Raw genomic sequence first — 15,939 nt, forward strand, 5'->3', positions numbered from 1 at the left:
AATTATATTTGGTAGTGATTCTAGAAAGTATTTTTACTTTTTTAATACTTAACAATTTTTATTTTAAGTATCAAAAAGATTAAAAATATTTTCTAAAATCATTGTAAAAAACAGTGTAAGATTAGAATCATTATCAAACATGGCAAAATGAGTTAAGGTCAAGAATAGAAAGTGTATTTGGCAATGATTTTAAGAAGTATTTATACTCTTTTTAACATTTGAAAATTTTTATCTTTCAAGTATTAAAAAGATTAAAAATACTTCCTACAATTATTGCCAAACACACTCTAAGATTAGAATCATTGTCAAACACCGGGCAAAAATGGGTTAAGTTCAAGGACAAAAAGTGCATTTGACAGTAATTCTAAAAAGTATTTCTACTCTTTCTAGGACTTGAAAATTTTTATGTTTCAAAGTATTAGAAAGACTACAAACACTTCCAAAATCATTGTTAAATGCACTATAAGATTAGAATCATTGTAAAACAACCTCACAAAAATGGGTTAAAGTCAAGGACAAAAAGTGCATTTAGCAGTAATTTTATGAAGTATTTCTACTATTTCTAACACTTGAAATTTTTTATCTTTCAAGTATTAAAAAGATTAAAAACACTTCATAAAATCATTATCAAATACACTCTAAGATTAGAACTCTAGTTTTAAAAAGATATTTTAATAATTTAAGACTATTATAATTTGGCCAAGCAGCAGTTAGTTATGAAGTAGTGAATGGGAAAAACTTGAACAATTTTCATTTCCCTTTCTTAATTTCTTGTTTTCCCAATATACCATTTACTTGATCTCTCTCATGTGAATGTTGTAACGTTTTACTTTTAAATGTGGAGATGTGTTCTAAAAAGTCATGAAAACATTAGTCTGAATTGGAATATATTTATAGGGGAAACAATGGGAGCTGATCCTTAATCAAATATGTGACTTCTCTGGCTATTTCTACAAGAGACGTGTGCCTAGCTGACTAGTTCTACATAGGTGGTGCGTGAGATCTCACATGAGTTAAAGAAAAATGGAAGTTATGTAAGTATATTTTATTCTAGTCTTTGGTTCAAAAAGGGCATTATCGATAAGGAGTGAGTCATTAGATTGTACATATAGACATATTTTGACATACTTTCTAGAAGTGATATAGAACTACTACTTTGTATTGTTTTACTATATTTTACACGTAGAATGCTAATTCCATTATCATTTTTAATATTTTTATTATATTTTATCTGATGGATAATATTGTTGTCCATTTCCTTGTTTAAGGTTGCTTATTATCTAATCACGACCAAAGAGCTTGTGTTCACATAATCTATTAGCAAAATAGTATGTGTTAGGGATAATATGAGGCAGGATTGGGATGAGGGCAGACTCGGCATGGATCACTCTCATCCGAACGTCATTTCAATTAGACCTAGGATGATATGAGAAATTTTCATGCATGTCTTATCCTATAAAAAATTTTATGTGTCAAAAAAATGAATAAAAATAAATAAATAAAAATATTTTTAATAATTAAATTTATAAACTCAAACCCAATCCGAGTTTAAATTTTTTTTCAAATTCATTCAAAACTGTTAATCATTTTCACAAATTCATCCTACTCGTGCAGAGCAACTAGGTGAGCCAAGTACCTATGAAAACTCATTTTTTTCAAAGGTTATTTTAAGTTATTACTTTTTATTGATTTGCTATATTGTATTTAAGAAAAATATTGTTAATTTCACCATCACATTTATTATTTTTTTTACTACCTTTTTTTTATATCCAAACATAATATTTCGTGTCAACAAATTATGGTAAAATAGTAATAAATATAATTTTCACAATTTGAGCACATGGCACCCAACCTATGTGATAAAGAAGTCCGAACATACACCATGTGAGAGCAATAATATGATCAAATAATTTTATATTAATAATTATCATTTTTTAAGTAAATGTAAATTAAAAAGAAAAAAGAAAAACGAGTGAAAAAAAAAAAGAAAAAGGAAAAGAGAAAAGGGAAAAGAGAAAAGAAAGGACCATGCCCATAAAGCACAGAACCATAAGGGCATAGGATCCGACTCAGATTCCATCGCCTTTGCATTTTTGGATTTTAAATTTACTGCTCAGATCTTCTTCCACGTCAAAGGCCAAAAAAAGGAAAAAAAAAAAAAAAGGAGCAACCTTAACCTCGAAGAAAACTTGGATTTTCTCACCAATATAAACCGTTCCCACATGAGAAAAGCAGGAATAAGATTTGAAAGAAATGGAGAGGAAGAATGTGGCAGGCAGCTCTGCAAAGCACAGCGCCGCCGGCCATGGTTTCTCCTCACTGCCGGAGGGTTGCATTGCGGATGTTCTGGCGCTGACCAGCCCCCGGGACGTCTGCAGAATGTCGGCGGTGGCGTCGGTGTTCTTGTCCGCGGCGGAGTCGATGCTTTGTGGGAGAGGTTCCTGCCTGCCGATTGTCGGGAGATCATCGCCCAGTCATCGGAGTCTTCGTCCTGTCGCCATTTCTCCTCCAAGAAAGAGCTCTACTTCACTCTCTGTGATTATCCTCTGTTGATCGACGAGGGCAAAAAGGTAAAAACGCACGCTATTCGTTCTTGAAGAAGACGGTGGCATCAATAATAGTTCTTGTTGATTTTCATTTTTAAACTTTTAGAAAAAAAAAATTAACTCTTTTTTCTCATCATATAGAGTTTCTGGCTTGAGAAGCGCAGTGGAAAGAAATGCTATATGTTAGCTTCAAGAGAACTCACAATAATATGGGGCGATACTCCTGGTTATTGGGAATGGACTTCTTTACCAGAGTCTCGATTTCCAGAGGTCGCATATCTTCAAGCAGTTTGCTGGTTTGAAATCAGGGGTAGGATAAACACCTGCATGTTGTCTCCTAGAACAAACTATGCGGCTTATCTTGTGTTCCATGCTGGACGCTCCCATGGATTCGAAGACGTCCCAGTTGAATCATCAATTGAAATTGTTGGAAATGAAACTACCACAAGAGTAATTTATTTGGCTAGATATAGAAGTGAAGAGCAGGCGGAACATGACGACCTTGAATATGAATGTATGAGCATTGAAGATGTAAGAAGTTGGATTAATGATAATTTGACTCAACTGTATTCATCGCAAGAACCCGGTAAGGCGCTTCTAGGTCTTGAGGATGTGAAAACTTGGATGAACAGCAATGTGATGAAGTTGTTTTCATCACAAGAAAATCAAGAACCCACTTCTTCTATAAGAAGTGACTTACCATATCCAAAAAAGAGAGAAGATAGTTGGTTTGAGATAGAACTAGGTGAGTTTTTTATCGAAGGAGGTGAAGATACGGAGTTGGAGATCACTTTGATGGAGGTGAAAGCCGGTCACTGGAAGGACGGTCTCATTGTTGAAGGGATTGAGATTAGGCCGAAAGGTGATTTGTAAATGTTTTTGAGTTTCATATTTTCAAAACATATTGTCAGTTAATTGACAAATTTTTTTAAGGGAAGAATTTCTATATTTATAATGATTATTGGCTCTTTTAGTTTTAAGAATATTTGATAAAATAATTTAATAATAAAACCTAAATTAAAAAATAATTTTAATTAATAAATAAAAATTATTAACTTATTTTTAAGTTTGCATCTTCATTTTACTTTTTCACCTTCATCTACCTCGATTATTACTTTCATTTAATCTCGTTTACCCTAGTTATAATTTATGAGAATAAATAAATAAATAAACAAGGAAAATGATTTTATCTTATTTGGTTTCATCACTAAAAATATGAAAAAAAAAATTAAATATAATTAAAATTAATCATAAATTTATATATTTTAAAATTGTTTAATCTTTATATAATGGAGGAAAATAAGTAAAATGAGTTTGGAGAAATATGTTAAAATAATTTATTGACTTCGAATTTATTTTTGTATTTTTATTTTTCTCACATTATCCCCCAAATTTTCCTAGAACCAAACATAGCCTTAATGTTTAATCATTCTTTATTTACAATAAAATGCCTAATAAAAGAAAACATATGAGAAAACTAAATTTATGATATATGTTATAAATATATCTCATACCTTTACTCAAAATTATAATATAGTATGTAGAAAGAATATAAACAAAAAGATTGGATAAATCATCTCATCACTTATCTCATGTTTCATTAAAATATGATAAATGATATAATAACTTATTTAATCTTATCATCATCCAAACTATGTTCACATGCATTTCCACTTGATAATAAGACTCGTTTTTATTGTGAAATTTGATTTTTTTTTTTTTTTTTTAAATCATTTGCAAGTTTTTGAAGTCACAATTCATTTTATTCATTTTTAGAAGGGAAATAAAATAGAAAAAAAAAAAAAAAACCATATGTGACTCATTATTTGAAAAAGACAACTTTGTAAACTATGTATGGATTCAAATCAAGGTATGGTGATAATTTATACCACCCTTTTATGCCAAATGAGTATGGTCTCTAAAGCAAGAGGAGGGAATTATGAAAATTAAATAAATACCTAAAAAATAATGATACAACTATATATACAATAAGACATTATGATGTTGATTGCAAAAATATACAAAATAAATTATAAGAGGACTATATAAATTGATTTATTAAAATGATTTAATTATTTCCGCAATATATATATATATATATATATATATATATATATATATATATATATATATATATATATATATATAAATGGGTCAATTATTTCCACAATTTTTTTTTAAGAAAGGGTTTTACTATTTATTAAAAAAAATGTTTTTAAGGTTTTATTTTAAAAATTATTTTTACAATTTTATTAAAAAAATCACAATTTCATTTTTATATAAAAAGAAAAGTATTCTATAATTGTATTAAGAAAAAGGTTTTCGGATTATTAATTTTTTAAAATATTTTTATCATTTTTATTTTTTAAATAAAATTCAATTTTTTTATTAAAAAAATGCAGTTTTTATTAATTTTTTAGCCGGTTAAAAAAAAATAAAATAGATTTTTGCTCGAAGGAGAAGAAAATATGGAGCTAGAGATTGCTATCAAGCAGTTTGATGGTCATTGGAAACAAGTCTTATTGAAGGGATTGAGATTAGACCAAAAAATGATTAGATGCTTCAATATCTTTCAAGCGTTTTTTTTTTTTTTTTTTGCGTTTATTCATGTACAATCAACTCATATTTGATATTTGTGATTGTGACTGTGTGGACCCAGCTCATGCATTTTCCACTCGATGGCGAGCTCGATTTTAATTTGAAAAATGATTTTTTATTGATTAAGAAAATGACTTTGAGTCGCCACTTATTTTTGTTTTATTTTTGAAAGGGTAAACAAAATAAGAAAGAAAACCCTAAGTGCGACTCCTTATTTTGGAAAAGGTGATCTACAAAAAATCGGATCGGACTCGGGGGTCAGGTTACTTATTGGGAAGGTACGGTAAAGACCATAGCACCCCTCTAAGTTCCTAAAGTCGGGTTTCTACTAATAAAATGAAGCTGACATGACAATTGATGAGTAAATCAATGAATATCCTGAATGATCATGCACATATAAGAATCGAGACATGCATAGACAACGATTAGAGGGAAAATGGGTATATACCTGGGCAACGAGCCACCATGCGCTATCAATAGAGAGGGTTAGTGCACAATTTAGGAATAATCGCATGCATGTCAGAGAGTAGGGTAAATCAATCATGTATGATAATCAAATCAAACAATCAATCAATCAATCAATCAATCAATCATAAAGTCACCCATGTAAGGCCCCCACCACAACCCGTTTATTTTGCATGAATTAATATCACAGATTCTATTATTCTGGAATTATGAAAAATTCATTCATGCTTATTGAAATCAAGAGGAACAGAAGATGGTTCAAAAAATGGAATTAAAACCAATGGAGAGGAAATCGGATTTTTGAAATTTATTTGAAAAATTGGAGTCTCGAAGGTTACTTAAAATTTGGAGTTTTAGAGTTATTTGAAGATTAGACTTTCAGAAATTAAATGTGAGAATGAGAATTTTTGAAATTAAATTTGAACGAGATTGGAAACTCGAAAATGATTTGGGAATTCGGGATTTCAAATGAGGAGATAAGTGGACGAGTAGATAAGTAAAGGAATGAGATAATACCGATGGTGAAATAATAAGGATTAGGTAAATAATTGTGAAATATGGAATTTTAGAGATTGAAGATGCGAATTCAGAGATTGAAAACTTAAGAATTTATTTAGAGATGAGATCTTTGGTATATGAATAACTGAATGAATAAGTGGATGGGATAGCATTAACAATGCGAATAATCATCAAACACGGTATACGGACGGTGGAGCTTTTTGAGATGGGAAATTAGATTTGGAAGTCGGGTTCTGAAGAATTAAACTTTAACGGTTAGAATAAATAGGTAAATATGGAATAATAATGCTACTTAATGGAAAACAAAATTTTAAACGAAAAAAAAATGAATAGTGGAATTTTTAAGATTGAAAATTAAATTAGGACGTTGGGTTTTTGAAGAATTGGACTTTAAATAAATAGATAAGTGGGGGATGATAATTCTAATTGATGAAAATAAGATTTAGATGAATAGTAGAATTTTTAGGATTGAAAAATTAAATTAAGACATGATATTTTTGAAGGATTGGGCTTTAGATAACTAGATAAATATGTGATAATAACTCTAATTGATGAAAATAAAATTTAAATGAATTGTAGAAAGATTAAATTAAGACATGAGATTTTTGAAGGATTAGACTAGATAAATATGGGATAATGACTCTATTTGATGAAAAATAAGATTTAAATGAATTATTGAAAAATTAAATTACTAAATAAATATGGGATAATGATTTAATTGATGAAAATAAGATTTAAACGAATATTTGAAGAATTAAATTAAGACAGGGATTTTTGAAGATTAGACTTTAAATAACTAGATAAATATGGGATAATGATTCTATTTAATGAAAATAAGATTTAAATGAATATTTGAAGAATTAAATTAAAACATGGGATTTTTGAAGGATTAGACTAGATAGATAGATGATTATGGATAATAATTATAATTGATGAAAATAAGATTTAAACGAATTATTGAAAAATTAAATTAAGACATGGGATTTTTGAAAGATTAGACCTTAAATAACTAGATAACTATGGGATAATAATTCTAATTGACGAAAATAGGATTTAAATGAATAACGGGATTTCTAGGATTGGAAATTAAATCAGGACATTGGATTTTTGAAGAATTGGATTTTAACTATTGGGATTTTAAAAAGAATTAAATACATAAACACGGACTAATAATAATAATAGCAAGAATAATATCTAAACGGATGAAAGTAAATAGTCGAATATTTGAAATTGAAAATTAATTTAGGAAGTCGGATTTTTGAAGAATAATTTTAAAAGACATAAGTTGTGAAGATGGGACTTAAAATTTGGATGGTAGAAAATTCATTGTAGTCAACATAAATTAATTATATAAAAATTTTCATATATGGTGATTAGACATAACTAAAGCAAAGAAGATGAAATATAAATTATTTTGGGTTTTAAAAACAATATTCCATCCTAATAATTTATCTTTTAGTTGTGTTTAAGTTGAGTTAGCATAATAGGTAAAAATAAAATAAGATAAAAACAAAAATGAATGAATAGATTAATTAGTTACGAAGACTAGAGGTTTGAAAACTTATTTAGAATTGAAAAAACCAAATGGGTATCTCAACATGGACTTGGGCCATGAGAGTGGCTAGCATAGGGAGCATGAGGCCATCCATCAATGCAAATGGGCCTGGGCTCCAACTTAAGCCCAAATCCAATGCCATCATGAGCAAGCCCAAAACCAAAGCCATCATAGGCAAGCCCAAAACCCATCTCCATCACAAACTTGGGCCTAGTTCTCCAACTCAAGCCCAAGTCCAATGTCTTCATGGGCAAGCCCAAAACCAAAACAACATAGGTAAGCCCAAAACCTATCTCCATCACAAAATTGGGCCTAGTGCCCCGGCTTAAGCCCAAGCCCAAGACTTCATCTTCTCTACAGCTTGCCTCTCCACCTGCGTATCATCCTCAGAGGGAGCTTCCACCACCGGCGGCACGATGGAAAGAGGAGTCGTGGCGGCGGTCCAGCCTTCTTTCGCATCATTGCCAACGATCACTCTAGACAATTCGCCAACCACGGCAACTTCATCCTCCTCGTCAACCTCGAACACAATAGGGTTCACACCCAAACCCAATAGCAGCCGCATCACCACATGGCACATGCAACACCCACGTCTCCCTAACACAATCACTGCATTCTCTGACACCATTTTCGTCATGCAAGTCACATCATTCATTCCCACTCCAGGGTTCATGGGGTCGTCACTCGTCTCAATTGTCGCGCTTGACAGTCCAGCGGAGCTTCCACCGTCGATGGTCGGAACCCATGTCCAGTACGGAAGTGCTTGGTGCATGGCAACAATACAGACAACAGAGAGATAACAAAAAGAAAGAGATGAGAGAGAAAGCGGAGAGAGCGGGCTTGGTAGACAAAGAAAAATGGGTATGAATGGTATAGAGGATGTGGGCTTGTTAATGATTCCGATGCATGGAAGGCTTGACAGGTGTTGAATATAAGTGATTTTGGATATGAATGTGGTCATGCATGGCCAAGACACTAGCTGCATGTGGTAAAAAAAATGGAATGGAGAAACTTGGGGTGAGATGAGCGGATGCATGGGAGGAGTGAGTGAGGACGTAGGCATGGTGGATACGTGATAGGCATGGGCGTAATGGAAATATGGGTATAGGCGTGAAAGATTTAATTGGTATGAGGTATGGTTTAGTGAGAGAAACGATGGTGAGAGGGTGTAGAAAGTGGCTGACAACGGTATGAGGGGGATGAGCAATGGCATTGACGTATTGAACCTCCCATTATAGCCACACATTGAAATCCAATCTCGTGCATGCATCTTGAACACAGTCAAAATACCTTCTATCACAGAACCATGAACTCCTCCAATCTCCTTGCCCCAATTAGTCTTGTCTTTATATCCACAGCTAATGACATGGTTTGTCTCTCTTAAAAGGGTTCCAAGTTTAGTTGACGGAAGAATGCCACCTCTATGGATAGATTTGAGTCACCAGTACAAAACAAGCTAGATGTCTCCTTTACAGATGAAATGAGCGGAGCATAGCCATGACCTTTCTAGTATTCGCAAACAGGGAGCATATCCCTTGCGTCCTCTTATCTTTCAAGCTGAGATGGAAAGTCTGATCCCCTCTATGGCTGAGCACCAATGACAAAGGGAGAACATAAAAAACATAGCACAAGCAATAGACACAAAATGACCTTTTACACGCATCATTTCATATAACGATCCATGGGCTCACATGCGGGAGGTGTGTCAAAATGTATTTCAAACAGGTTTCTAAGAGAAAACCAAATGGGCATGACCAACAACTCACAAAGAAAAAAGAAAAAAACGTAGAACAGAGTCTAAAGGATAAGTTAGAAAATCAGATGCAGAATATGAGTGAGCAAACTTAGATACTGAAAAAAAGTAAGCATCTTAGCTGCTCGCCTCTAAAAACCGAGATAGCATCTCATGCTAGCTAGAAAGCATAATAGAATGTGATGAACACAAAAGATCCTCAGTTAGCAAGAAGAATACCTGTATCGCCCTCCTTCAAGATGTTTTCCAACGTGTTTTTCTCCTTCCTCCCTCTTTCCCTCCCTGTTTTCTCCTTTTCCTTTTTTTTTTTCCAAATCTCAGTCTTCTTTCTTCCTTGGCAAGCCACCACCTGCCCTGTTGTTCCTCCCATCAGCAAGTATGGGCTCCTTAACAACCAGCATGGTCGCCCCTGCCTCTTCCAGTTGGTCCCATGCGTCGGGAAGGGGTCCCTCCTCTTCACTTAAAAAAAAAAAAAAAAAGAAAATCTCCTTCTCTCCGGGTGGTCGCAAAAGCTAAGGAAAAACTATTCTCTTTCTCTTTTTCCTTTTTTTTTTTTTAGTTTTGAGGGGTCTACAGACTGCATATCAAGTTTGTATCATTATTTTTTTAATCAACTTTTTTTTTCAATCCTTTTAAACAAGATCTTAAAATTTAATGTTAACAAACTTTATTTTTAATTCATTTAAAATCTTGTTAAATAGTGGTGAGAGTGATTCTAAAAATTGTTTCCAGCATTTCTAATATTTGAATAATAAAAATTTTCAAGTATTATAAATATTAAAAGAGTTTACTAAAATCATTACCAAGGGCTCTAAATATTTGAACAATAGATTTAGGTTATTTTTGGGTAGATTTAGGTTATATTTGGTTCTCATAAAATTAAAAAGAAAATGTAAGAGAAAAAAATAGAAATGAAAATTAAAAATAAAGAACAGAAATTAAGAAAATAAAAAACAAATATTAAATAATTGATAAATAAATAACTAAATTTAATTATTTTTTTTTATTTATCTAAATCATATATGATAAAATCATATTTATTTATTTTTTTCTTAATATTTTCCGATAATCAAACATAATTTTAATGTAAAAACTCTTTTGGGACAATAATAATAATAATAACATGATCATTAATGAAAATATCGATAATTACAAATATATTGATACTTTGATTTTACTAATATATTAGAGATATATCCATAAATATTTTGATACGAAATATTAGTGACGTAAAAATTAATAAAAATTCTAAAAAGTTGAGAAAAACTCTAAAAAAAAATATATAAGAAGTCAAAATAGACATTTAATTGTTTTTAAATGATATATATATATATTTTTATATTTGATAATAATATCCTTTATGTGGATAAAAAAATATAAATTTATAAGTATACATTTATTATTAAATTGCATTATATATTATTTGCAAGAATATTATGATAACATGTCTAATTTTAAAATATAGTTAATATTAAAATTATGATCTATTTTAATTTAAACATATTAAACCATATCAAATAAATAATAATATATGTATAATTTTTTAATATTCATATTTTTATCACTACTACAAAAATAATCTATGGTGTCACTATTTATTTTTTCTTGTAGTGTATATTTAATAAATATATAGATTATATAAAAAGGACTTATTAAGAAAATTATTTTTTATATAATAAATTAAATTAAAGGTAAAAATAAAATAATTATAATAAAAAAATGATGAAATATTGATCAAATATCTAAAAATATCGATGAAATATGAGTTCAAATGTGAAAAAAATTAAAAAATGAATAAAATATCGAGAAATATATTGATCATATATCTTAATTCCCAAATTTTATATTGGGATCCATGGATATTGGATATATTGGTCATATATACCGATATTAGATATATTGGTCATATAAACCTTAAATATGATAAAAATAAAATAAAATATAAGAACATTGTGAAAAACTATTAATATTATCTATTATGCAATATATATATATATATATATATATATTATATTTTTCACCATTTTTTTACATTATTAAAAATTAAAAAAAATTATTGAATTTAAGTTTTTAAAAATAATTTTCACTTTTCTCAATCAATTTATTTTCAAAAAACAAAGAAACTAATTTTTTTTTTTAAATAAATAAATAAATTTTTATATTTTTCTAAAAAAAAAGTTTTTCAAATCAAACCCCTAAACTGTTTTTTTCGAGGGAAGGATCAAGCATCGATTTAACAAAATAAATAAATTCTCAAATATTTGACTCCTCGCTTCTTGATGGAGACTTCAAAGACAGGTGCCATCCCAAGTAAGCCTACTGTAGCCTATCACGTATTTTAACCTAAACTGTGCACTCTAACAGTTATTCATAAATTCCAAAATTACCCTTTAAAACTTCATTATGTCTTCATATAAATGCCATATTTTTCTTTTCAAACTTATTGGTTTTTATCATTTGATGATATTTAGGAATCTAAATTAAGAAGATAAAATTAGGTGTTAAATGCAATTCTAAGTTATAGAAGCCAAATTGATCGGGTGCGACGAGGCCACAAAGGTCAAATTTACCCAAGAAAACTATGGTATTAACGTTATTTTTTTTTTCAAGGAAATTATTAAACACATCCACCTTTTTTTTTCTTTTTTTTAATAAATTATAAATTTTTAAAATTACAAATCTACCCTCCTCTCAAATCTAACCCTATCTTGTGTTCAACTTGAAAGAAAATTATTATGATGGATTCGAAGATGTTGTGGTGAAGTCATCAATTAAAATTGGAGATAAATCTACAAGGAGTTATTTGAAGAGAAGGATGACAAATTAGAGGGTGTTGCATTCCGCACAAGATCCAACAATAAGAAAGGATGAGTGGCTTGAGATTGAATTAGGAGAGTTCTTGAGTAAAGGAAGAGAAGATATAAGAATGAAGATAAAGCAACTTGACCCTCATTGGAAGAAAGGTCTCATGGTTGATGGGATTGAGATTAGGCCTAAAGATGAATTTCCCTTCCATATTCTCAAAAGACATCATCTATTGTAGAAAGGCTTTCTCATAAGAATATTTTTAAATTTGTAGAAATTATTTCTTTTTGTTGTTTAATTTATGCATAAATTATTTATAATTTGTTACTATGACCTTATATTCTTTACCAAAAAGACAACTATGGTAACCAAGTCATAAAATACATAAATAATTTATTTACCTTTGAGAAAAGGAAACATTGAATGACTATATGGTACATTGGCATAACTACCCCTTATATAGGGTCTGCAATTTCATATTAGCTCTAATGTTACCCCATGCTCCACATGAGATTCAAGCACTTTCATATCATATAGAAGATAAACAAAACATTGAAATGTAATTTTCAAAATTTTATTGAATGAAAATCATAATTTAGTGTTCAAAGGTAAAACTATGTTTATGGGACAGTACTATAAGGTTATGCTTAGTTCCTAAAAATTCTTAGGGAAAATGTTAGGGAAAAAAAATAAAGAGGAAAAGTTAGAGGAATAAAAAAGTGAAAAAAAAATACATGTATAAATTTAAAGTCAAATTATTTTATAAGTTTTTGCAAACTCATTTTAGAGTTAAAAGGATTAAATAATTTAAAAATGTATAAATTTTTAATTGATTTTATTTTCTTTAATATTTTCCAAAGGAAAAGCAAACCTCATAAAATCATTTTTTTCATCATTTTTTTTTATTTCTTAGTATTTAAACCAAACATAACCTAATTATTATAAAACCATATAAATATAAAAATGGTTATGAAGGCCATGAAATGTCCATTTAGTTTATTGTTACACAATCAAAATTGTTAGCCTTATTTTGGATGAAAATGTGGTGTATTTTATTTTTACATTAATTGGATTTGCATTTCAATTGGTTTTAATGTCATCATTCAAAAGTTATAAGCCATCGTGAGAAATTTAGATTTAGATTTTGTTTCTTAAACACAATTTTTCTAAGATTTATTTGCATTGATTTTCAATTTTATATTTTAGTTGTTCAAATTTATTTTACTTTTAGGCCTTATTTTGTACGCAATAATGAAGAGTCGGAATGGAGGTACGTTTTATTTCTCGTCCATTAGCATGTTTGAATAACTCAAACTACGATAATAATGAAATAAAAAATGATTTCATTTATATTTACTTATAAGTAAGATTTTAATTCATCGAAGGTATTTTGATTCATTCAAAGTAAGTTGTTTTTAAAAACAATTTTCAAAAAATAAAAAACCAAAAACTTGTTTGGATAAATTTTTTTTTTAAATTATATTTAATTTTGTAAAAAATTATAAAATCCATTTATGTGGTATAAATTAAATTCATTTCAAGTTTTAATAAGGTATAATTGATTGTTTTGTTAAAAATAAATAATAATAATTTTAAAAATAATTGCTAATACTAGGTTATTTTAAATGAATTTAAAAACAAATAAAATTTAATTTTTAAGATATAAATGACCCAAGTTTTTTATTATATGCATATATTTGATATTCAATTATGGATAGAGTATTCAGAGATTTTTTATTTAATATGTAATTAATTAATTGACTTTTTGAATTTCAAGTTTAGAAGATTTATTAAAGAATTTAAGAAATTAATTTTGTCTCACTTAATTCATCTGGTGAGAAAATTATGAAAATATAGTTGTCTACATAGAAGAAATATTAAATCATGACTATTATATCGAGTTTATTATTTTTAAAAGTTATTAAACTCATTAATAAATTCAATACAAAATCTCTCTTGATTTGAAATTCATTTCTTTAGTGAATTTTTTTTTAATTATGTTAAGTAAATTCACCAAGTTTTTTGTGAATAATCCAATTTGCCCATGTGTTTTTACTAAGAAATTGAAAACTCGACTTACAATAATTGCAGTATATGTGGATGATTTGAACCTTATAGGGACACATGCAAAGCTCACAAAAACAACCAATTATTTAAAGAAGGAATTTGAAATGAAAAATTAAGGGAAATAAGATATTGTCTCAGCTTACAGATCGAGCATTGTTCAAATGATATATTAGTCCATCAATCGACATATATAGAGAAAGTTTTAAAATGATTTTTTTTATGGACAAATCACATCTAGTCAATCCCCCCATGGTTTTTCGTTTACTTGAAGTGAACAAGGACCCATTTTGTCCTAAATAAGAAAATGAAGAATTGCTTGGTCCAGAAGTACCATATCTCAGTGAAATTGGTGCACTAATGTATCTTGCAAATTGTACTAGACCAGACATAACATTCTCTATCAACTTGCTAGCAATATACAATTTTGCTCCAACTAAAAGGCATTAGAATGAGATTAAACATATATTATGACACTTTTGTGGAACAAGTGACATGGGCTTATAGTATTCAAAAGAATCAAAATCACAATTGACTGGGTATGCAGATGTAGGATATCTTTTAGATCCTCATAAAGCTCGATCTCAAATAGGATATGTTTTTACTTATAGTGGTACGACAATATCTTAGAGATCAATCAAGCAGACAATGGTAGCCACATCTTCAAATCATTCAGAAATTCTTGCAATTCATGAAGCAAGTCGTGAATGTGTATGGCTAAGGTCAATGATTCAATATATTTAAGAAACATGTGGACTACTTTCCATCAGAGACAATGCAACCAAGTTACATAAAGATAATGTTGCTTGTATTGCACAAATTAAAGAAGGATTCATAAAAGGTGATAGAACTAAGCATATCCCCCCTAAATTCTTCTATACTCACGAGCTCCAAGAGAAAGGTGAGATTGATGTTCAACATATTCGGTCATGCAATAATCTAGTAGATCTATTCACAAAGGCGTTACCTTTTACCACATTGAAAAGTTAAGGTATGACATTGGAATGCGAAGATTGTGAGATCTATCAATTGAAATGTTGAAGAAATCATAATCATGTCTACATTAAGGGGAGCAAACTAATATGGATATATTGCACTCTTTTTTCCCTTGTCTAAGTTTTATCCCGCTAGGTTTTACTAGCAAGGTTTTTAACGAGGCAGTTACTATATCCTTATATGATCATCCAAGGGAGAGTGTTATAAAATATGAGAATTTGTAGCATTGTGGGAACTTATGGATGATAATCGATAATGATGTTTATCTCTTTGTGACTCCCTATAAAATGGAGGGACCCCTAATAAAAATTAATTCAATTTCTTTCCATGCATTCTATTCTCACTTTGTTTTACAACAATATTGATATTATTTTTATTTTATTTCTTTTTTCATTCTCATTCTTATCATTACCTAACATTAAAATGGAATCAAAATCATTTCGACCTTATATTTCTAGGTGCATCCAGATATAAGGATTGAAATCATCAAATTCATTCCTATTGAAGGAGAAATAAGAATGAAAACAAATTATTCATTCCCATGTACCAAACATAACATTAAAAGTTGAAAACATTATTTATTATATATTTTATACTAATTTATTATTTTTGAACACTACAAATTCTTTCACTTTTAG

The 15,939-nt window shown here is 29.3% G+C and overlaps 1 protein-coding gene and 1 pseudogene across 1 annotated transcript; one reads left to right on the top strand and one right to left on the bottom strand.

The window, feature by feature from the left end:
• Positions 1-2,253: 2,253 nt before the first annotated feature.
• LOC117913274 lies at positions 2,254-3,494 on the top strand (annotated as a pseudogene).
• A 4,514-nt stretch (positions 3,495-8,008) lies between these two features.
• Positions 8,009-8,455, bottom strand: LOC117913275 (monothiol glutaredoxin-S5-like). The gene has a single exon (XM_034828226.1). It carries the CDS (start codon positions 8,453-8,455, stop codon positions 8,009-8,011), a length of 447 nt encoding a protein of 148 aa, XP_034684117.1.
• Between the last annotated feature and the right edge of the window lie 7,484 nt (positions 8,456-15,939).

The sequence above is a fragment of the Vitis riparia genome, chromosome 4 (genome assembly GCF_004353265.1).
Source record: "Vitis riparia cultivar Riparia Gloire de Montpellier isolate 1030 chromosome 4, EGFV_Vit.rip_1.0, whole genome shotgun sequence".
NCBI classification, from domain to species: Eukaryota; Viridiplantae; Streptophyta; class Magnoliopsida; order Vitales; family Vitaceae; genus Vitis; species Vitis riparia.